This window comes from Dipodomys spectabilis, unplaced genomic scaffold, assembly GCF_019054845.1.
Source record: "Dipodomys spectabilis isolate Male_0828 unplaced genomic scaffold, ASM1905484v1 ptg000234l, whole genome shotgun sequence".
Classification (NCBI taxonomy): Eukaryota; Metazoa; Chordata; class Mammalia; order Rodentia; family Heteromyidae; genus Dipodomys; species Dipodomys spectabilis.
Window position 1 is genome coordinate 11,644,950 of NW_024870911.1, and position 23,864 is coordinate 11,668,813.

General features: G+C 36.9%; 1 protein-coding gene and 1 long non-coding RNA gene across 3 annotated transcripts in view; both read right to left on the bottom strand.

The window, feature by feature from the left end:
• Positions 1-4,231: 4,231 nt before the first annotated feature.
• LOC122124212 lies at positions 4,232-16,401 on the bottom strand. 2 transcript variants are annotated; one of them, XR_006150503.1, is made up of 4 exons: positions 16,185-16,401; positions 9,219-9,294; positions 6,330-7,679; positions 4,232-5,012 (listed from the first exon to the last, which is right to left on the bottom strand). It is a non-coding gene; the product is annotated as an uncharacterized LOC122124212 (long non-coding RNA). The 2 variants fall into 2 exon arrangements; XR_006150504.1 differs by lacking the exon at positions 9,219-9,294.
• A 473-nt stretch (positions 16,402-16,874) lies between these two features.
• Lemd3 (LEM domain containing 3) overlaps positions 16,875-23,864 on the bottom strand; it is a 46,390-nt gene continuing 39,400 nt past the window's right edge. Inside the window, exons 9-13 of the mRNA XM_042698795.1 lie at positions 23,506-23,684; positions 20,618-20,699; positions 19,427-19,532; positions 19,264-19,342; positions 16,875-19,052 (exon numbers count right to left, since the gene is read on the bottom strand). Coding sequence (XP_042554729.1) covers positions 18,889-19,052; positions 19,264-19,342; positions 19,427-19,532; positions 20,618-20,699; positions 23,506-23,684 — 610 coding nt within the window. The 3' untranslated portion in view covers positions 16,875-18,888. The remainder of the gene's footprint in view (positions 19,053-19,263; positions 19,343-19,426; positions 19,533-20,617; positions 20,700-23,505; positions 23,685-23,864) is intronic.

Sequence of the window (23,864 nt, forward strand, 5' to 3'; positions counted from 1 at the left end):
CGCGGCGGCCGTGGACGGGGCTCGCTGCCCGGGCCTCGGCGGTCGCCAACTCCCGCCTCCTCCTCCTCCTCCCTCTCTGCTTCCCCGCCGCAGCCGCACGCCAAGGCTGCCAGCGACCGAGCGCCAGCGGGAGGTGCGATCCGCCGCCGCCGCCCGCCGCCGTGGGACCGCCCGGCCCGACGCTGGGCCCGGCAGGGAGCCGAGCACCCACCTTCGGAGGGCGGCAAAGAGACAGCACCGCGCCCCGAGCGGGGCAGCGGACCCCCGCCCCGCGGGAGCGAGTGTTGGCAACTTTGGTAGTCAGGGGTGAGAAGTTCTGGCACGAAATCCAAGTGTGGGAAAGTCAGACGAGAGCGGCCCGTCCGTTCCCTCGCGGCGTGAGCCCGTCGGTCCGAATGGTGCGGGTGCTCGGTAGAGCAGAGCACGGCCGCCTGAATCCCGGGAGCGCGGGGCGCGGGGCGGGCGGGGGGCGGGGGGGGGCGCAGCTGACCCAACGTGAAAATGCACGCGAGTGTGGGGAGCCACCACCTGAACGGCGGGGCTTTGTGTTTTCTTGACACTGCCAGGGGGCTCTTCCCGAACTTGTGGTTGGGCACCATATATGGAAGTGAGGGAAGGCTGGGTGTCTGAACAAGTTTTTCCAATAGCTGCTGACTGAACTTGACCACCGACCTTCCTCTCCACCTCCAGTCGGTTTGTTTGGGTTTTTGTGTGTCTCCCCAGCACATACGGTTCGTTATGTGTTTACGATAGACTGTCTAAAGCACAGCGCTGAAATTTATTCAGAAGGTGCTACTGCTGATGATCAGAGATGTGTCAACCCCCAGATGTTTAATGGCAATCCCAAGCCTGTATTTTTGCCTGACATTTCTTTGGCCCCAACTCCTTGAGTAACCAAGTCCAAATGACCCTTAGTTTTTCAAGACAACATAATTATGTCTTAATCACTATATTTTTTACTCAAACAATTGGGATAAGACCTGAAGATGACAGATGTTATGTGTTTACTTACGAATATATTAAGAAGCTAGAGAAATGATTTATCGATGCAAAACACTTAAGGGTAAATGTCAAACAGATTTAGAGTGTGGATTATTCTAACATGCACTGAAGTGATGATAATTTGCACACCACAGTTTGAAAATGCTTTATTTGAACATCAGAAACTTTTATTTCAAAACAAATTCATTTCTGGCAAAGTATTAAGGCCCATAAGCCAAAAACTAGTCCATTTGCAAATGGCTTTCCTTAAAACATCTGGTGCAGGGGAAAAAAATCACATCCCATAAATAATTTATGGCAATTTCACTTTTAACATACACAGTGATAATGGAACTAAGTATACTAATTGCAAAGAAATTAGACCACAATAAATAAGAGATGTTAAATCACCCATAACCTAATCAGTTAGGAACCTAGAACCTGGACAGCTGGAGGAAATACTTAGGAAACTTGAGTATTCTCTCACTTTCCTCTTTTTTTCAAATGTTGCATAAGCATCTGTTTTTCTTACTTCAAGAACACCTAGCACAGTTCTTTGCCCATAGTCTAAATGTTAAAAAAAAAAAAAAAAACATAAAACGAACACAGCGATTTTTAGACAGGAATATGGAAATTCTCTACATAGAGAAAAATTTTTCAAAGGATAATTCTGGCTATACTTTAATGTTTTTTTTTTTTTTTTTGGGGGGGGGTCCGGTCATGGGACCTGAACTCTAGGCCTGGGCGCTGTCCCTCAGCTCTTCAGCTCAAGGCTAGCGCTCTACCACTTGAGCCACAGCGCCACTTCCGGCTTTTTTCTCTTTGCTTATGTGGTGCTGAGGAATCGAACCCAGGGCCTCTGGCATGCAAGGCATGCACTCTTACCACTGAGCCACCTTCCCAGCCCCTCTGGCTATACTTTAAATATTAAATATTAAATGGAAAGTTATAAAGATGCTAAGTCATTACAACCTAATTCTTTTTTCATTTAAGTGGAGAGTTGATGAGCCATACAAGACTTCACCATCAACAGCTATTCTAAGGGTTTAAATTAAGCATCTTAAGGAATGAAGAAAAGAAAAAAGAGTGCATAGAAAGTGCTAGACACTGAGCAAGATGTCTACTTATGGTATCTCATTTGAATCCTTACAAATACCTTTGAGATTATTTTTATCCCTCTTATACAGATTATACAGGAGGAAGTGGCGCTGTAGCTCAAGCCTTGAGCTGAAGACCTCAGGGACAGTGCTGAGGCCCAGAGTTCAGGCCCCACGACCAACAAAAACAAAACAAAACAGATTATACAGGAGATTGAGGCATGGGTAAATTACATGAGATACTATTAGAATTCAAGCCTTATTGGAGAGACAGAGATAGAGACAGAATTTTCTGCAATATTAATCTGTTCTGAGAGACAGAATTTTCTGCAATATTAATCTGTTCTATTTTCTCAAGGTTAAAAAAACAATGGCATTCAAACATTGTATTCCCTGATTTTGGGTGGTTTTAAGTCACTGGCATGCACACAGGTTACTTCGAGTATTAAAGCATACCTGTGGAAATCTAAACTAGAAGTGTATCTGGCTTGTCCAGTCATGCTTTTTTGGGGTCTGGCAAGTGAAGCCTTGTGCTTTTCATAGCTGGGGGGTACAGAAAAGGTGTTGCTTTCAGACCACCATCCTGTGAATTTTGTAATTTAACCACTTACTAATTTAAGTGTATATCTCACAAACCTTTCTTTTTCATTATGACCTCAATAATACTCATTTTAGCTATTGTGGGTATTTTTTGTTTTGTCTAACAAAAGATGATGTAGAAGTTATTGTTTCTTATACCATCCCTCCATTCTCTCAGTGATGTGTTGGTAAACATTTAACAACCAGATCTGAACCCAGGAGTGACAGGATGACCTAATTTATGTGGTGTAAATATGCCTATCAACCTAATGTCTCTCAAGTCAGAATTGGGAAGAAAAAGATGAAGCAAACCACTCTCAGGGCAGGAGAGCCAGATTACTGCTACAACATGAAATGTGTTTAGAATTCTTTAGGACAAATTCAAGTTACACAAACAATTCAAGTTGCTCTGTCTCTCTGCTTGACTTTCCACTTTGGTTCCCACAACTGTCTTCATATGTCTTAAGATCAAATACTCCATGTGGGAAGAATCAAATAAATCTATCACCATTCTTGTTTGAGTCTATCTCAAACCACCACCTAATTGGCCAACCAGATGCTTGCTCTCCACTACTACTTCCATCTGCAACTAAGATGAGAGGGTCACATGCAACAGAACATAGCCAGCTCCGCTAAATAAAGCAGCAGGCTGTGATAGTTTTTGTGGGGTGAGCTTGGAGCAGTCCTTTTCAAAAGGAGGTATGTCAGGCATCCACGCCATAACCTCTCTTGCATGCTACTCTTGACTCCTTAATAAAATCACCCTGGCCACTGCACAAAGCTTCAAGATGCCCTCTCCACAAAACCCAAGGAATTGAATGGATGCCAACAACTCCAAGTGGAGAATGGACACATTAGGCCTAGATACTGTTCAGAAGCTCCAGCCAGAGGAAGAAAAGCTGTTAATGCTCATATTCAATGAGCTTTTTATCAAACCACTGTTTTCACTCCAAGTAGAGAACTGCACATTTGGCCTAGATACTGTTCAGAAACTGCAGCCAGAAAAAGAAACACTGTTAGTATTTATTCAGTGAACTTTTATCAAATATATTAGCTCCAAGTGGAGAATTGACACATTAGGCTAAGATACTATTTATTCAGAAGCCACACTAGAGCAAGAGACACTTTTAGAACTTACATTCAATGAATTTTTTAAATCAAATATCACTTTGTTTAAGCCAGTTGATGAGTTTAAAATCCATTGGGGAAAGCTGTGCACTGGTGGCTCAAGTCTATAATCCTAGCTATTCAGGAGGCTGAAATCTGAAGATCATGGTTCAAAGCCAGCCTAGGCAGAAAAGTCTGTGAGACTTTTATCTCCAATAAACTACTCAGAAAAAGCCAGAAGTAGCACTGTGACTCAAGTGGTAGAGTGAGCTTTTTCAAAAAAGCTCATGGACAGTACCCAGGACCTAAGTTCAAGCCTCAGCACACACACACACACACACACACACACAGAGCCCATTGGGAAGTGAGTGCTTTATTCGCTTACAAGTAATAATTTTTTATCTAATCATAATAAACTTAGGTATCAGAAGTATTTATCACTTTTAATCTTTATTAATCATTCTGGGTTATAGGAATTTGATCTATGAAACAAATACCAGAGTATCTATTATATCCAAATTTAATACAACATTCAATAAACATAAAAGTAAATATATTTCCCTAAAATTTGATTATACATGCAATATTTTCCCACCGAAATCTATATTTGATAAACCAGGTGATAATATATTTTTCAGTCCAGGTACTGTGGCTCATAGCTGTATTCTAACTATTCAGTGGCTGAGACCTAAGAATCGTGATTCAAAGCCAACCCATGCAAACAAATCTGATAGATGCCTATCTTCAAGTAGTTAGCAAAAAAGAAAAACTGCAAGTGCAGGTGTGGCTCAAATATTAGAGTGCCAACCATGAGCAAAAAGCCAAGCTTGCAACCTTAAGTTCAAGCCCTAGGACTGTCAAGTGCACACAGAAATTCTGCCTCATAACTAAGTAATACCATAAATGTATTGAGCTGTCCTTGAGAATATCAAAGAAAAGCAATTTGAGCAATTTTGGTTTTTCCATTTTATTAAAGCTTAGTGGAATACGAAAGTAGCTTCTTACATACCTAGAGTATCTTACTTTTATATAGATATGAGACAATATAATTTTTAAACATTTTTCATGTGATATTAAAACCATGTAGAATCCATAATGATGAATAAATACAGGAATAAATAGCTAATCTGAGAGTAAGATTCAACAAGTCCGAAGAATGTTTAGAGGTGTGTAGCTCTTAGCACATTGTCTGCTACCCACTCATTTCCACTGTTGCCCTGTTGTCTTCTAGGTAGGACCATCAATCACCTAAACCACAGTTAGAAGAAATACATCATGTGAAATTAAATGCTAAGATGTCTGTGACTAAAATATACCAGCATTATCTATTACAAAGACATTCAGTAACATTTTAATAACACAAGTCTGTCTGTACACAAATCATTTTCAAGATTTACTGTTTTCCACTGGAATGCATAATTGGTCCACTCCAGTCAGGCTAAGACTGTTACTAACACTACTCTAGTTCCAAGGAAGGTAATTTTGAAAATTGTCATGCTTGAGATCTGATCTCAGTGTTACACTGAAAAAAAAACTGGTATTTTAAGCTTTTTCCCGTATTCAGTTGCCCTCCTATTTTTAGTAAACCAGACCAGCCTTGAACTCTGTGTGTGTGTGTGTGTGTGTGTGTGTGTGTGTGTGTGTGTGTGTGTGTGTGTGTGTGTGTGTGTGTGTGTGTGTGTGTGTGTGTGTGTGTGTGTGTGTGTGTGTGTGTGTGACTTCCTAGGTGGGTGCTCTCAGACACTTTTGCTCTTTAATTCAGGGACTCTTGCTTTCGTCTGGGCCAGCCTTGAACTGGGATTCTCCTATCTCTGACTACCTGAGATTGCAGAATGTTCCACTATGACTAGTTTGTTCTTTGAGATGGGCTCCAGCTTTTTCCCATGGCTGGAATTGAACTGTGAACCTCCTGTCTGCCCTCTGAGTAGTTGGACCTTGAACTCTTGATGTGCTTGCCTTCACTCCCCAAATGCTGGGATTCTAAGTATGTGCTTCCAGACCTGGCAATATTTACTTTTTTAAAACAAAAGCACTGAAAAGGAAGAAGTTTTAGACAAAGCAGTTGGAGAAAACAATAAAATTATTTAGAAGAGATGGGAAATAAAGTATACTATTTCAAGTCAAATACAAAAAAGAGAATATATTAGTTCCAAAAGAACAAAACGAACAGAATAGTTTCATAAACAGTTAATAGTGAAGAACAACTTAGAGAAATAAAAGAATAGAACTTCTGGGCACCAACAATGTACCTATCCAATATAACTAAACCACCCATTATTAGGATGTTTATTGTAGGCTTTTGGTAAATACCTTTTATCAGAGTCAGCAACTACAAGTCCTAGTTTGCTAAGAATTGTGAAAAATGTATTTTTTATTTTAGCAGATGCTTTTACTGCTTCTGAAATTATAATATTATTTATTTCTTCAATTTTATATGACAAATTATATTGACTTTCTGATATCAAAGAATCCAGTATTCCTAGAATCCATAGAATCTGGTCCCTTTCTATTTGATTCTTGCATTAAAGTCATGTTAGAAAGGAGGGTAGACCTTTTTCTACTTACTGAAGTAGGGAAGATTTAAAAAGGAAAAGCTCAGAAGCTGATATATTTTCAGTTCTCTCCATGTGAGCCCTGTGAAGAACCACAAAGGGGAACAGCAAAAGAAGCAAAAATAGACCCTACTGCCAAGTGGCCTCATAGACCAGATTAGAAATAGTAACCATGATATTATAGAGCAGGCATTTTACAGTACTTCATTTAATCTTGTCATCAACACACATTATGGTTTTTAAAATGAAGAAACTCATTCTTAGTCTTTAAATAAGTCAATTAAAGTTATATAACTTTAAATCACATAAGATCATAGGATCGCTATATATCAAAACTGAAACACAAGCACTGCTCTGACTCCCTAGGCTGAGCTCTTAACTTCATCTCTCTCCTTTGTCTCTATCCTCTCAAAGCAAGAATCTAAGGATGTTTTGGAATACTGTCATATACCTGCTAACACTAACAACTCATGAATCTCTGGCCAAAACAAACATGGCCATTTTCCAAAGTCCCCAAATGATAAAACTCTAAAGTCTAAGCTTCGTTACCAAAGGTTGGCAGTGATTCAAAATAAACTTAGAGAGACAGACTTTAAAACAGAGTGAAGACAATTCTAATTAAGCTAAATATTTAGATGTCTGTCATAAAGTAAATATTCAATCCAATAAGTAGGTGTCTACTGCTAAATTTTGGAATAGTTCCTTCAATTTTATGTTTAAAATACGCTTCATTCCTACTAAACACTATCCTTTTAACCACTCAGATATACATCTTAAAATCAATAGTGTCTTAAACATGTAGTCTAAGTTACAAAAATAAACTGTGCCTGTACTAAGGCCAATTTCTGCCAGTTTCCAGTGGGGAACAACCAACTGTGAACACTTGAAATCATTTTTTGTTTTTGCTTTTAGCATTTTGGACAATGCTGGAATTGGGAATTGAAATCATAGCCTAAAATGAAGACCAGCTTCTTTCTCTTGATCTCTTTTTAGAAACACCCTGGCTCTGAGACTATCCAAGCTTCATTCCAGAGCCCTCTGTTAAATCCACGTCTTGAGAATCATTTTTCATTTTCTCAGGTGCCAGAGGAAATAACATTGCCTCTTCCAAGTTACAGTATCCTACATGAAATAAATTTGAAATACTGTATACACAATTGTAAGTATCACACAGACACTATTTTTCATGTCTTAAATATTCTTCAGACATATTTTAATGATCTCCCAGGATTCCATGATAATCCATTGTTACTCTCATATTTATAGATGTAGGTTGCTCCTAATTTATCACAATATATAGCCACAGTAAACATCATTTTCATTACCTTCATGTCATCTCTGATCATTTCTTCAGAACAAATTCCTAAAAATTAAAAAATAATTTTAAGTGGTATGAATAGTAAAACATTTTTATTCAGTTGGTAAATTGATCTGTGTATGTTTATTCCATCACACAATGGTTAGTAATACTTAAGTCAAAGGAACCAGTTTAATATGCAAACACACTTTCTGAATTGATTCATTAGCTGAAATGTTTCACAAATTTACTGGCCATTTGCAGCTCTTCGTTTGTTAACCAAGTCCTGATATCATTTGTCTTTTTATGTTAGAATATTTTTAGACTATTATTGCATGCTAATATTTCCCATTCCTTGTATTTTAACTTATTCTCAGGGTTTGTGCATATAAGGATAATTTTTAGTGTAATACCACTAAACATGTAATATTTTTCCTACAGTTTGCTTTTGTGGTTAGCTTCATCTAAAACACTTTCCTCTTTCTTTTAGTTATTTTACCATTATTTCTGAACTCTTCATTACTCCTAGAACTTATCTAGTTAAGTGCAGGAGAAAATTAATAAGAAACTGACATAAAGTCTAATATGAAAATAGAATGTGAAGTGAATTCAAAGAATCAGGAAAAAAAAGTCAGCTCTGCCTCTTCATCCCTGCTAGAATCTATTCTTGTCCGTAAACCAAATGACTGCATAATGATAATCACCTTTTCATTGTTCCCAGTTAATTGCTTAGAAACAGTATTTCCCAACCTTTAAAAAACATTATTGGTCCTCAGGGAAAGGATAATTGTAGTGTGTGGTTAAATGGAGGAAGTGATTTATAGATGGCAGGTGACTAAACCTTGAGTTCCACTATCCCAAGTCATGCTGCCTCTCTAAAAGCTAGTATATATTACCATGTCTGTAACCCACTCATGACATCAGTTGGGAGGTTTCATTCTCTGCTGTTGTGCTGCTAGGGTTCTAAAAATCATGTAGAGGAACCTGTGTCTGTCTAATAAAATGAGCCCTGAAGAAAATAATAAGCATCCAAGTTGGGTGCTGGTAGTTCATACTTGTAATCCTTCCGGCTTTTTTCTATTTTTTTTTGCTTATGTGGTGCTGAGGAATCGAACCCAGGGCCTCATGCATGCAAGGCAAGCGCTCTACCACTGAACCACCTTCCCAGCCCCCATACTTATAATCCTAACTACTCAGAAGACTGACATCTGTCAGGATTCAAAGCCAGGCTGAGTAGGAATATCTGTGAAATTCTCATCTCCAATTAACCACCAAAATGCTGGAAGTGAACCTGTGGCTTACTTAAATAGTAGAATACCAGCCTTGTGTGAAAAAGCTAAAAGACAGTCCCAAGCTCCAGTACTGGCACCCTCCCTGCCCCCCAAACACAATCTATCCACACACCTCCAATACACCCCCACACACAAATAATAAGAAACCATCCACCTGTTCCTTTGTTTTATGGTGTGCCCTTATAAGAATATAGAAGTTGATGAATCCAGCTGAATGTGTTGTTATTGGAACATATAAAACTTTTGCATCAGATAACTTCTCTCAGTCAAATTTTTATGAGGAAAATGAGTGATTCCCATACTGCAGAAATACCATGTCATTAAAATCCACTATGTTACTGTAAGTGGAAGGATCTGGGCCTCTTCTAGGGAGACAGGAATCACAGGTCCTAGAACAAATAACATCATAGCTCTAATATTACATAGTCTTTAAGATGTTTTTACTTTCATTGATTCATTTTTCCCACTAATTTTATAAGGCACTTTTATTTAACTCTTGTATACCAGTATCTTTATAATTCAAGTATTTATTAACTATGTTATTTCACTTATGATGTTGATTCACAGGAAATATTCCTTTAAATAAAAGGGAAGGGGGAGTTGCCAAGAGCTAGTGGTTGATGCCTGTAATACTACTCAGGAGGCTGAGATCTGAGGATTGCAGTTCAAAGCTAGCTCACGCAAGAAGGTTCATGAGTCTCGCATCTCAATAAACTACTCAGGAAAGGCCAGAAGTAGCACTGTGGCTCAAGTGGTAAAGTGCTTAGCTTTGAACTCATGGAAGAAGCTCAGAGATGAGCACTCAGGCCCTGAGTTCAAGCCCCAGGACCCATAAAATACAAAGGAGGTGGGGAGGAATGTACTCAAGAATCCAATGTGTATGCTACAAAATTAAGAAGAGTGATGGAAAAGGGTGGATAGGGGAAGGATAGGTAAGAATGTTGAAAGGGATGACACTGATCAAGATATATTGTATTCATAAACTGCCTTGGTTAAATGGAAATTCCTTTGTACAACTTCTTAAATAAAAAAATTAAGCACTCTTCAAAAAGTCAGTGTCTCATTGAATAGTATCTGCTGCACAGATAATACACTGTCCATTGTCAAAATGTATGTCAATGAGTTGCTAATTGTCAGTCAAAAATACCAGGTAAGTACAATGAAAATCCACTACAAAGTAAACTTGCAAGCCTCTCAAAATGCAGAGGATTTCATGAAGTCAAGAAAAGTAACAGGAGGGGCTGGGAAGGTGGCTCAGTGGTAGAGCGCTTTCCTTGCATGCATGAGGCCCTGGGTTCAATTCCTCAGCACCACATAAGCAGAAAAAAAAAAGCCAGAAGTGGTGCTGTGGCTCAAGTGGTAGAGCGCTAGCCTTGAGCTGAAGAGCTGAGGGACAGTGCCCAGGCCCAGAGTTCAGGCCCCAGGAACCGGACCCCCCCCAAAAAATTAAATAAAGTAACAGGAAACTGCTGAAATCTTGAGCAGTGCCAGAGAGTTCCTGGCCCAGTCCAGTTTCTGAAGGAAAGTTGACAAGAACAAAAAGATGTTGTGCATAAACGAAAGATATGAGTAGAAAGACCCTTACAAAAACAGATGAAATCTGGGGTCATTTTGTAAAACTGAGGCAGAGTGAAAAATGACTTGGGAATTATCATTTCATACTTTCAATAAATTGTCAAAAAACTCTGAAATTTAATGTATTTATCATGTAACTTTTGTTATATCTGAAATTTTGTAATTTTGCAATTGCTAGTCAAACATGTTAAAAGTGAAAAGTGAAACTATGTATGAGGAAAATGTGATTCCTGTTTCAAGGCATTTATTCTCCCATTGGCTACAGTTTTTAACTTTATTGTTAACACATTTTTGTTAATTTTTGCAGAGATTTAATTTGCTTTAGTATCTGATAGGGTCAGCCTTTCCTTACTTATCACTTTAAATTTTAAAATACCTTTCTTGTTTTCTTAGTTGATATCCTAAAATTCATTTATGATTCTTAGAAATGATATCTATTGGGACTTTCATTAGAATTTCATTAAGCCTTTTGATAAAGGAAAGAGCACATTCTATAAACAATATGTTCATTCTAACAGGGAAAACTAATATATCCTTCTATTTTTTTCCCTTGAACTATCCTGAGTTTGCCTCACATAGGTGCTGCCATTTTTCTTGCTGAATTGATTTATCTTTGCACCTGTCTATCAAATCACTATCCAAAACACAGTGTCCCTGTTGAACCCTTAGACACCAATAACCAGAAATATTATTGCTTTGTTGTTTATTTTAACAGTAAGAATGATTTTTGAAGAGAGGGGTAATCAAGAATTATATCATAAAACTTATTTCCAGAATAGAGGCACAAAACATCTTAAATTTCTAATTATAAAACACCCTTCACAATAGATTAAGTATGAAAAATATCTTTTTTATATGAATTACTGATCTGGTAATAATAGAAAGCAATCCTGAGGTCAGAAAAAACACAAAAGAACAAAGCAATGGCATCCATGTGGGGAAGGTTGGCCCAAACACCTCTCTTGATCCCTAAGCTCACAACTGCATGGAAATGTTCCTAAGAACAGGCCATATTCTATAAGACAACTCAACCCTTAACAGATTTTAAAGGTTGGAATCAAACAGAGGATGTACTCAAACCATACAGGATGAAATTTAAAATTAGTAACAGAGAAATTGAGGAAATTCACAAATAGTATGAAAATGAAACGATACATTCCTAAGTACTAAAAAAATGTGATTATAAGGGAAACTAGAATGCACTGAGATGACAAAATGGGAGAAACAATATAGCACAACTTACAAAATGTAGCTCTAGCAATGAATAGAGGGAAATGCATGGCACTAAAAGTCTGTATTTAAACAAGTCTGAGTATGGTAGCTTGTAACTGTAGTCCCAGTTACTCAAGAAATGGAGGTCAGGTAGTTTGCTTGAAGCCAGCTCAAGCAAAAACAAAAGTTATGAGATCTTGTCTCAACAAAAGAGCCAGGCATGCAGGCATGGTTGTATACACTTTCAATCCCAGCTATCTGGGGGGCCATAGACAATTATGGTCCAAGACCAGCCCAGACAAACTTAAGACCTCCTGTCCCCTGGGGAGGGGGGAAACCTGAATAAAAAAAAAACAACAACTAGGGGCTGGGAAGTTGGCTCAGTGGTAGAGCACTTGCCTTGCATGCCTGACGCCCTGGGTTGATTCCTCAGCACCACATAAGAAAAAAGCTGGAAGTGGTGCTAGGCTCAAGTGGTAGAGCGCTAGCTAGCCTTGAGCTGAAGAGCTGAGGGACAATGCCCAGGCCCAGAGTTCAGGCCTCACGACCGGACCCAAAAAACAAACAAGCAAAAAAAACTAAAACACCCAACTAACAAAAACAAAAGGCAAAGAAGTCTAGGGCTTTGCTCAAATAACAGACTGCCTACCTAGCACACCTAAGTTCCAAGTTCAACCCCCAGTACAAAAACAAAAAATAAAAAAATCAACAATAGAAACTTATACTTTAAGACATTAAAAACTGAAACAAGGGCTGGGAAGGTGGCTCAGTGGTAGAGCGCTTGCCTTGCATGCCTGAGGCCCTGAGTTCGATTCCTCAGCACCACATAAGTAAAAAGAAAAAAGCCGGAAGTGGCACTGTGGCTCAAGTGGTAGAGTGCTAGCCTTAAGCTGAAGAGCTGAGGGACAGCGCCCAGGCCCAGAGTTCAAGCCCCATGACCAGACCCAAAAAACAACAACAACAACAACAACAAAAAAACTGAAATAAACACTAAACCCAAAGTAGAAGGGAACTAATAGCTAAAGTGGAAATTAATGACATGGAGAAAAATTTAAAAATCAACAAAACCAAAATTGGTCCTCAACAAGCTTAACAGACCAGGAAAAGCCTATTAAAACTAGAAATTGGGGGGGGGGGGGGGGAAAGAGGGGACATTACTGACGACATTATTATACACCAAAAGAATTACAGTTGGGTAACCATAAATCCATTAAACAGAGGAAATGTGGAAATTTCTAATAAGTGGGCTAAAGACTTAAAGAGAGACTTCTCTGAAGAGGAAATAAGAATGGCCAATAGACACAAGAAGAAATGCTCAACTTCTCTAGCCATAAAAGAAATGCAAATCAAGACAACACTGAGATTCCACCTCACCCCAGCTAGAATACCTATAATCAAGAAATCTAGTAACAACATATGCTGGAGGGGATGTGGCCAAAAGGGAAACCCTACTGCATTGTTGGTGGGAGTGTAAACTTGTTCAACCACTTTGGAAAGGAGAATGGAGGCTCCTCAAAAGACTCCACATAGAGCTCCACCTATGACCCAGCAATCCCTCTTTTGGGCTTTTACCCAAAGGATCACAAAGGTCAGTCATACCAAAGCTACCAGCACAACCATGTTTATTGCAGTATTATTCACCATAGCTTAGATATGGAACCAACCCAGATGCTGCTCAGTTGATGAATGGATCAAGAAAATGTGGTGTATGGGGCTGGGGGTTTAGCCCAGCGGAAGGGCGCCCAGCGGAAGGGCGCCCTCCGGTGCGCGCAAAGCCCTGGGTTCGGTCCTCAGCCCCGGGGAAAAAAAAGAAAATGTGGTGTGTGTATATATATTCCATTGTATATGTATATATATACATGTATATGTGTATATACATGTATATACACGTATATATATACATGCATACATGTATATACATATACATGTATGTGTGTATATATACATACATATGTATGTATATATACATATATACATACATACATACACAATGGAATTCTATGCCTCCATCAGAAAGAATGACACCGCTCCATTTGTTAGGAAATGGAAAGACTTTGAAAAAATTACATTAAGTGTAGTAAACCAGGCCCAAAGAAACATAGGTCCTATGGTTTCCCTTATTTGAAAAAAATCAGTGTATGTCTAGGACAAGCAGAAAAGCTCAAAAGCTAGATACATAGACCATATAAGATGATGTTAAGTGAAATGAACCCCAAGATAGGGACACAAGAGGTTTATCTTTCTTGCTGTGTTTTTAATGTACTTATAATGTACTATGTGGTTTTTTTTGTTTGTTTCTTTTGTATGGTCTTCCCCCATGGTATAACCCATTTTCACAATTCCAGTGCCCTGCGTCTTGCATATACATTTTTCTTATTTGAGGAAGGGAAGGGAAATAACAAAATGTTGAAATAAGGATACAGGTTGACCCACTGTAACAATGAGATGTACAAGACACTATGTTGAAAATAAACTTTATAATTTCGGGGGTGGGGATGGGGGTGGTTAGGAGGAGTTGGGGAGGGAAGGGATGTTAGGGAAAGAACAAAGGAGGGGGTAACAATGCTCAATAGGAAGTGGACTCATTACCTTGTTACCCTGTAATTCCTCTGTACAGTATCTAATAAAAAATATTAAAAAAAATAAGGTAGCCACTGGGCATGGCTATTAAATAAACCAGTCAGTACATCTGAAGAACTGCAGTTTCAATCTGGTTTAGTTTGAATTACAAAATAAATTCCATTATATTGTGACTTCTTTCAATAATTTATAAAACCTAAATATAGATCGAGTAGCTTTAGTTTGGATATTACAGGACATTGTTGGATAAAGGGTTAAGAGGGATTCTGAGAAGAATTTCTACTCTAAAATATGAGATTATATAATTTTTTTTAGCGTGTGAATTTTCTATACTGGTCAGAAATTTTCTTGGTTTGTAGAAAAAAAGAGATGCTGATATAGAAGATATATAGATATAGAAGCCTATGATTCTATAGGCATCTCAAACTCAATATTACCAAAACCCATCCTTTTTTTTTTTTTTTTGTCGGACATAGGGCTTGAACTCTGGGCCTGGGCACTGTCCCTCAGCTCTTCAGCTCAAGGCGAGTGCTCTACCCCTTGAGCTACAGCGCCACTTCCGGTTTTCTGGTGGTTTATTGGAGATAGGAGTCTCACAGACTTTCCTGCCCGGGCTGGCTTTGAACTGCGATCCTCAGATCTCAGCCTTCTGAGTAGCTAGGATTACAGGTGTGAGCCACCAGCGCCCGGCTCCAAAACCCATCCTTATCATCTTTCTTCTTCTCTAACTGGTCAGAAGTTATTTCCCACATTAGAACACTAGATATTAATTCCTCCTTTAATATCTGATTATCAAATTTTTCCAATTTTAACTCATTTAAATCTATTCTTTGAGGAACTTTTTTGTGGGTGTGAAGTTAGGAGTTTCATACTTGTCAGGTTTAATTGCTCTACCACTGAGCCACACCTCCAGCCTCTCCAATACTTTTGGCAGTATTGAGGTTTGAACTCTGCATTTCCTGCTTCCTAGTCAGGTACTCTGACACCTCTAGCCATTTTTGCTGTGTTTATTTCTGAGATAAGGGCTTTTTGCCCAAGGTCAGTCTGGACCATGATCTGCCTCACCTATTTTACACTTCCAGCCATAACAAGGATGATAGGAATGTCTCATCACACAGCTTTTTCTGTTGAGATGGGGTCTTGCAAATATTGTGCATGTGTGTGTGTGTGTGTATTTTTTTTTTGAGGGGGAAGGGACCCAGCTTGGCTTGGAACTTTGATCCTCTTGAAATCAGGCTCCTGAGTAACTCAGGAAACAAATGTGCACCTCCATACTGTTATTGGTTGAGATAGGGTCTTGTGAATTTTTTAATTAAGCTGATCTCAAACCCTGATCCTTCTGATCTCAACCTCTTAAGTACATAGTATTATAGACACCTGTTCTAATTTTTCCCAATAAATCATAATTTATCACTTGAACACTTTAAAAGCCAACATACAAACTTTGTAATTAAAGTGAACATACAGATACCTATGAGACAAACTAATATTGTTTCTTTCCTACTTCTACTTATTGCCTTGAACTTAATTATTCAGCCCCAATTGCTAAGAGTTTACACATGCAGGATGAGCATTGCTTCTTCTCAACAGTGTTTCTCCCATCCTCGCTAGGCCTAGATTACCCTCTTTCAAATTTCATAAATGTGTTACGGTCACTAATGTCTATGTATGGGGGAAAAAAAGTCAATCTAAGTTAATCTAAGTAAATAGGTCCTACTGGTTTTAAAATCTAAGATCAGCACAATAAATCTACCCTGGGAGGTCCCTAATGGATGTTCTCAGATACAGAAACCTTTTCCAGACATGAGGCTTCCTCAATGGGACTTAAGGGTAAACAGAATGAGCATCCTGGATGAACACTGAGTGTCTTCAAATCACAATTTCTAGTTCCTAATCATTCTTAATTAAGTACCTGTTCTTGAGCATCCTTCCCAAAAGAATGGCTTTCAAATTCTGCTTGATTTAGCGTCCTCTGAAGAATCATCTGGAAGAAGTGACTTGCCGAGATAGTTCTAGGAGAAAAGGGTGAAGAAGCCATGTGGATGACCTATAATAATCTGATGGTACTAAGAGCAAACAGTGAGAACTGTAAGGCTTATCTTAATTTTAAAAAAGGTACTTACTACCGGGCATGTGAAACTTTTAAATTTTGCTCAGACTGTGAAAGCCTTGAAGACTGGAATATGTGTTTATCTTTTATCCCTAACATACAACAATGCCCCTATGTAGCCTAGTGGTACCCAAAATAGCTAGCCTAACAACTGTTTTTATTGGTCTATGATCAAATAAAGTTTATGCAAAAATCGCTTCCTTTGAGAATGCCTTTGAGAAAGTCTGTATTTAACCTAAACAGTATTTAGTGATATAGCTGACTTATATTCTTGTCCCACTTTGATCCAAATACTTGAAAGTTGGATGAAGGTATTTTCATAAAGAAAAAGTAAGATGTTGAAAAACGATGGTTAAAATTAACATTAGGGTCTCCCATCTTTATAAGCACATTAGGTATTCATAGATTCCCAAATAAAAGAGAGTTAAAGGCATGTAGTTTGGTAAGAAAAAAATAGACACAAGGTATTTAAAAAGTGTTTTAAAAGACGCATTAAAAAAAACCTTAATAATTTTTAATTAGAATATTTTTCTTTTTTTTTTTTAAAACAGGACATGTAACAGATTACATCAAACTTCAAAGCTTCTCAAATGTCTAATTATTATACACATTCCCAACTGTCTTGCAGGGAGGAATCTTGGTCGGTTTAACAGTTCCAGGTAAAATAAGCTGCATAATAGTACATATTACAATAATAAATGTACAATGTTTACATAAAATATTGTTTAGAAGCAAGAAAAAGATGCATTTGCATCAAAAGGCGACCTGTTAAAATGCCACTATTTTTACATTCATTCTTGCAACAGGTTACAAGATGGGGTCACTAAGCGCAGATAAATCATTAGGATGCACATAAGATACAGAAAAATTGGTTACTTTATATATTATATATATATTTATATTTTCACACGTTAGAATCTGAGACATAAACTGAGAATTTAAAATTTATTCTCTTCAGATAACAACTCATTTTTTATTCTTCATAAACATGGTGCCCACAAAAGCACATAGGTAAGGCACAATAGGGTTTTCTGTTACAGAATAGTGTGCATCATGTTTACTTAACCAGAAAACGTGCATTATCTGTGCAAGTTCATGCTGCAAATCCAACACACATACAATGAAACAAAAGAAAATTCAACTTTAAACAAAACTTAATATAATTCCAGCTGCTTCACATATTCATTTGGACTGACATTGATATATCAACAGTTTATTTAAAAAGCCAATTAATGATTAGATTACAAGTAAACCTTGCTCAGAAACTACTTTAATATGAAATCATAAACAGTCATAAAGTAACTTTATGGAAACAAATTAAATACTGAGGCACAAACCAACTGTCATTCCTGCATTTACAATACTGCAAACTTTCAAGACTCAAAATTTCAGGTATAAGTTGCCTAATTCATTTTGCTGTAACAATGTGCCCTGATTTCAACTTGTTGTATAATAGGGACATTAACATTTCATTAAATTATAGATTGGGAAAATGATTTAACTCCGAGTATCATGTCACAGCCCTAGTATTTATAATAAATACAGCTTTCACAAACTATTTTTCAGTATCTGCCAATTATTCTTTATTGCTCACATAAGTTTGAATCCACACAACTGGTATCAGAACTTTTCACCCCAAATCATACTCAAACATTTTGATACAAAATCTATAAAAGATATTTTAAACTTGTATCTAATACTTCCATGTGTTTGGCTGTTTGATCTGTGATAGTACAGCCAAATGTACACATTTATGTGTGCATATACATATATCTGTTTATATGTATATACACGCACATCTATATACATACACAAATATACACATACATATATATGTACACAAATTAGATTATGAATAAAATAGGGAGCTTATTTTACTGCTTATGCAGACAATCTCATAAAACAAGACTTGCACCTCCATCAGCATTTATACATATATACAAAAGGCAGTTAAGTACATGTACATCCCCTTAAATGTATACGGAGCCTAAAACCAAATAAATTTTCCCATATTCCAGCTGGAGCAAATCAATCTTACAAGCAATAGAAACCTAAGGTTGAATTGGGAAATTAACAGGTCTACCACATTAGCCTTCAAGGAACTATGTAGGTGACTGCATACAAATTCAAATGAGTTTATAGGAAATTATGGAAATATAAAAAAGCCTCTTCACCATGCTTCTGTGTGGTTATCTAAACACTTTTTTGGTGCAAATATAACCACCGTATCTGAAAATGCTTAATAAAGTCAGTGTTCCTCATGCAAAACTTTAAATGCTCTGGCTTAACTGAGTTCCTAAAACTGAATGAAACAGTTATTCTACCTACTTAGCATTACTGACTCACTGCTAAATCCCTTTGGAACCTTGAGATTCTGGAGCTTTCAAACAGAGCTGTATTCTGCAATAGAAATATTACATACAAAAAGCACTTAAAAAGGAAGACAAGAAGCCAAACAGGAATTTTCCTATTGTAAATAATAGTCCTAGGAGTGAAGAAAGTCTTTTCAGGAACCTCCTTGAGAATTGGCTAGGCCAGTCCGAAGGCGAAGATGAGACATAGAGTTCATATGTTTATTTGATGGCTTCAAGGGAGTGTTGCAAGTAAGAGCTTGGGGAAAGCGATGGTGATATCTATCTAGTCGTAAGTATTTTACTGTAACCAATTTCCCTGTTGTAAGATAAAAATAATACTTTAGACCTGTAAAAATGTGTAGTAGCTGAAGAATATTAACATGATAAAAACACATGAACATAAAATATGAAGTCATCTAAAATTTACTCAATAAGTGACAACCCAAATTCCAACTTAAAATCTGGTATCATTTAATATGAAACTATAATTATTTTTTCAAAATCTTTGTAATACTCAAATTTCTTACCATCAAACCAAGAGCCATGCAATGCCTTAAAAGCCTTTCCAGCATATTCTGGAGATAGACATTTAACATATACACAGCCCTGTGGTATTAAAAAGAAAGAAAAGTAATTTAGTTTAATAGCAACAAATATAAAATGTGGAGTTCAATACTAGAAGTTACTTACCTCTCGTGAATTTTTGTCTACTGCAATGTGAACAATGCCATCATTATCACTGCATTTTTCTAAAATTGCTTCTTGAATTGCCAAGTGCCACTGATCCCCTATTTCCCTAAAATTAAGAAACAATAATCAACAATATTCTCACAGTCTTCACTAACTTAAGTCAAAGAACAACAAAAAGTCCAAGTCATTTTAATGTTTACAATCCTGTGTAAGTAATTACAATTTTTTTAATTTTTTTATTTTTTTCTATACAGATTAATGTTATCTCATTAACACCAGAAAAGTTGAAGTTTTCTTAATTTTGAATATTTCCAAATTTTTAAACTTAACATAATTCTTAGTATGCATTATATGTACTTTGAACTTTTTTTTAAAAAATGAAAGAGTAATACAAGACAGCTTGTCCCTATTATAAGAACTTTTAGGATTTTCTGTTATAATGCATGACTGTGTGACTTGTGAAACCATAGGTGGTAGGAAAGAAGGAAACATAACCGCGCCTTAAATTGTAAATCTTCCTCTAATAAAAAACTGTACACTATTATTATTTCTTAATTACTAAGGGTGGGGGTAAAACTCCTTACAAAAATGTATCACCGGGCTGGGAATGTGGCTTAGTGATAGAGTACTTGCCTAGAATAAATGAAGCCCTGGGTTCGATTCCTCAGTACCACATAAACAGAAAAAGCCAGAAGTAGCACTGTGGCTCAAATGGTATGTGTGTGGTAATTATATAATCAGGAAAGTTCAACTATTACATGGCCATAAACAGTTATAACTTGAGAGGAAAATCTGTACCTTTTTATAAGGAATTTTTTCTTTGTACAATTCAAGACTGGAAACTTTATATAAGCACATATTACCATATATATTATCTACACAGGTAAAAGTATTGGCAGTTTACACTTAGTAAAAGGTATCCATTGTCATGAATTTGCCTCAAGCATTTATCTATATTGTGAGGATTCACAGTAATTTAGGAAAGTGTTACAAATTATCATATATCTGTGCTTTTGAGTCAAATACTTGCTTAGAAGTTAATAAAAGATAAAAGAAGAGCATAATATTCCTATAGTTAAATAAATAAGAAAGCCAAATTTTGAATTACAGACATCATTACAAGAATACTATGTACTTTTCACTCAACTCTTGCAACGAAAAATTGTATGTATGCTTGATCATAATACTTACATAACTGGATCAAACATATTTCGAATCTTTAAACATGGTGTCAAACTATTTGGTGGTGAATTTCTTCTATCTAAATGAAATGCTACAAAAAACAAATTCATTTTATTACTTCACAAGGCTCTACTTTGTGAAAAGATAATCAGACATTTAGCTCATTCAAAAAATATTCATTATATACTTTCACTATAAGTCCAGAACTCTATCAGAAATGTTAATGAATTATGACAATCATTAACATCGTAATTTATAGTTCTGTTGGAGATCAATGATAAACAGTATCAAGCCAAGGCATTATAATTGTGATTAGCTTTAAGAAATAAAAGTATTGATAATTGTAAAATACCATTTTGTCTAAGACTATCAGATAAGCTTTCTCCTAACAAGGTGAATTTTATGTTTGGAACTCAACTTAAATTAAAATTAGTAGGGAGAAGAGAAGGGTAAAGGAAATTTCAAGTAATGATGCTAAGTATGTACACAACCCTTGTGATAAGAAGGAGGTTGGTTCAATCAACTGACTAAAAGCTAGTCAATGTGGCTTAAGTTGGAAAATAAAGATAAATCTGGAGAGAGATGTTAGATAATATAGAATCATGTAGGCCAACACTGTCATGTAAGTAACAGAAAACCATTTAAGTGTTGTAAAAAGAAGACATGATGAGCCGGGCGCTGGTGGCTTATTTCTATAATCCTAGCTACTACAGAGGCTGCGCAGTTCAAAGCCAGCCTGGGCAGGAAAGTCTGTGACTCTTATCTCCAATAAACCACCAGAAAAAGCAAAAGTGGCACTGTAGCTAGAGTGGTACAGTGCTAGCCTTGAGCTGAAGAGCTGAACGACAGTGCCCAGGCCCAGAGTTCAAGCCCCACGACTGACCAAAGAAAAAAAAAAAGAGGAGACATGATGAGACCTTTTAAAATTATACTTACAATTAAAAAAATAAATTGTTAAGAGGAGAGCCAATTTGGTAGATGCAAAGACGAACTGAAGACCAGTTAGGTTATTAAAGCTGTCTAGAAGCAAAGCACAGAGATGGAGAACACAAATCCACAGTGCAGATTAAAAGTGGATGGAAAACTGGGTGCTGGTAACCCATTCCTATAATCTTAACTACTCAAGAGCCTGAGATCTGAAGATCACGGTTCAAAGTTGCCCCAGGCAGGAAAGTCCATGAGACTGTTATCTCCAATTAACTACCAGAAAACTAGAAGTGGCACTGTGGTTCAAATAGAGCACAAGCCTTGAGCAAAAAGCTCAGGGACAGCTTTCCAGGCCCTGAGTTCAAGCCCCACAACTGATTTTTTTTAAAAAAGGTAGATGGAATCAAGACATATTAAGAGCTTGACACTTGAATGAAGATAAGGAAGAGATTAAGGATGACTCCTGAGTTTATATTAGAGAGCTATTAGCTAGAGGAAGAATATGGGAGATATTTTGGGAAGAGATAAGGAATTTATACTCTTGTTAAATTTATGGTGGTCATCTCTTACGAAAGATGCATTCTCAGCTCATTTGAAAACCAGTCCACTGAATAAAATTTTAGATATAAATTTGAATTAATGTACATATTATAAATGAAGTCACAGCATGATATTATTTAAGAAGAAAAGGCAGAATGACAAGATGGCCTGGAGAAACTTCAACACCTAGAGGTTCAGAAAAAGAGGAAAATCTAAAAGGGGGAAAAAAAATTGAAGAAAGGAGCACAGGGAGGAGACCCCACTACCACCAAAGAAAAAGAAAAAGAAAAAGGCATTTTAAATGCCCCAAAATGAAAGTTTCAAAAAGAGTTTAATTATCTTGCAAAGGAAATAATTTGTTGATAGTCTTTAGCAACACCAAAGCATAATTTTTATGCCATGGTTGTGCCTTATTATTCAAGCTTACAATCCCAAAGCAATTCATTTTAAACAAATCCTATACTTTTAAAATGTTGACAAACATGTTTTATAGAATAAAAAACATTTTATCATCTACTATTCTCTTACATATGAGGTTTGAATATACAAAGCACCTAATCTCCAAAACTCCCTATATAGTTCTATATGTATCTGTTTTGAAACTACACAGACGTTAAAAAATCTATGGAAAAATAACTACAAAAGATACTTAAAAGAGTAGATATGCTGGTAAGGAATCTTAGTAAGAAGAGGAAGGCAAGCAAAACCTGGAAAAAGAGTTATTAAAGTTTTGACTGCACTGACATTATCTATGTTACATAAATTGGTTGTTAAACAAGTTATATGTGTCATTTGCAGAGAAACTAGACAAAATGAATGCAGTTTGATAAATAATACTAATTGCTTTAAGTAAAAAAAGGCAAGCTCAATGGAACGTTAATATTTTTACAGTAATATGTAATAACACTTCTTATGAAGAAGTTAACATCAAGAAGCTTAGATCCAGAAGAATTCAGTTCAAATCTAACACAGGCAGAAAATTATGTAAAATTCCATCTCCAATTCAGCAAAAAGCAGGAAGGTATGGCTCATATAGTAGAGCATGAGCAAAACATGCAAGCTGAACAAGTGCAGGACCGACCCTGAGTTCCAAACAAAGGGGGAAAAATCACTTATACTTGCCTGTCTTTGTTTATATACTGTTTGCCGTTTTGTTTAAAAATACATATACTGCCAGGCACCCAGGCTTTAATGTCCCATATTTATAATCCTAACTACTCAGGAACTGAGATCTGAGAACTGAGGTTCAAAACCAGAATAGGAAGACAAATCCCATAATTTATCTCCAGTTAATCAGCAAAAAGCTGGAAGCAGAGATACAGTTCAACTGGTAGAGTGCCAGCCATTAACAAGCACTCAAAGGCCCAGAGTTCATGCCACAGTACTGGTAAACACACATATACAAAGTAATAAAAATAATACATACATACCTTGACCTTGCCATACTTTAGAAGGTATTACTAATATCTTATCACAGGATGCAGAAGGTTGGATCCACCGCCAAACTAGAAAATCTGCACCACCTATTCTTCGTGTTTCTGTGCGTACTCTAGACTCATTAGCAGCAAGGAAATCAACAGCTTTATCCCAGACTTTCTTCATTTTTTTCCTATTACATAAATAAAACAATAACTTTATTATCATGTTTGTCATCTTTTGCAGTATTAATAACTAAAGAGATGATTTTTGTCAACTCTGCCTGTTCCTATCATTAGAATTTGTTTAAGAGGTAATTTAAATGACTTTTCTTTCCCTGAAATTTACTGAATTTCAATCTCTTTTTCTAAGC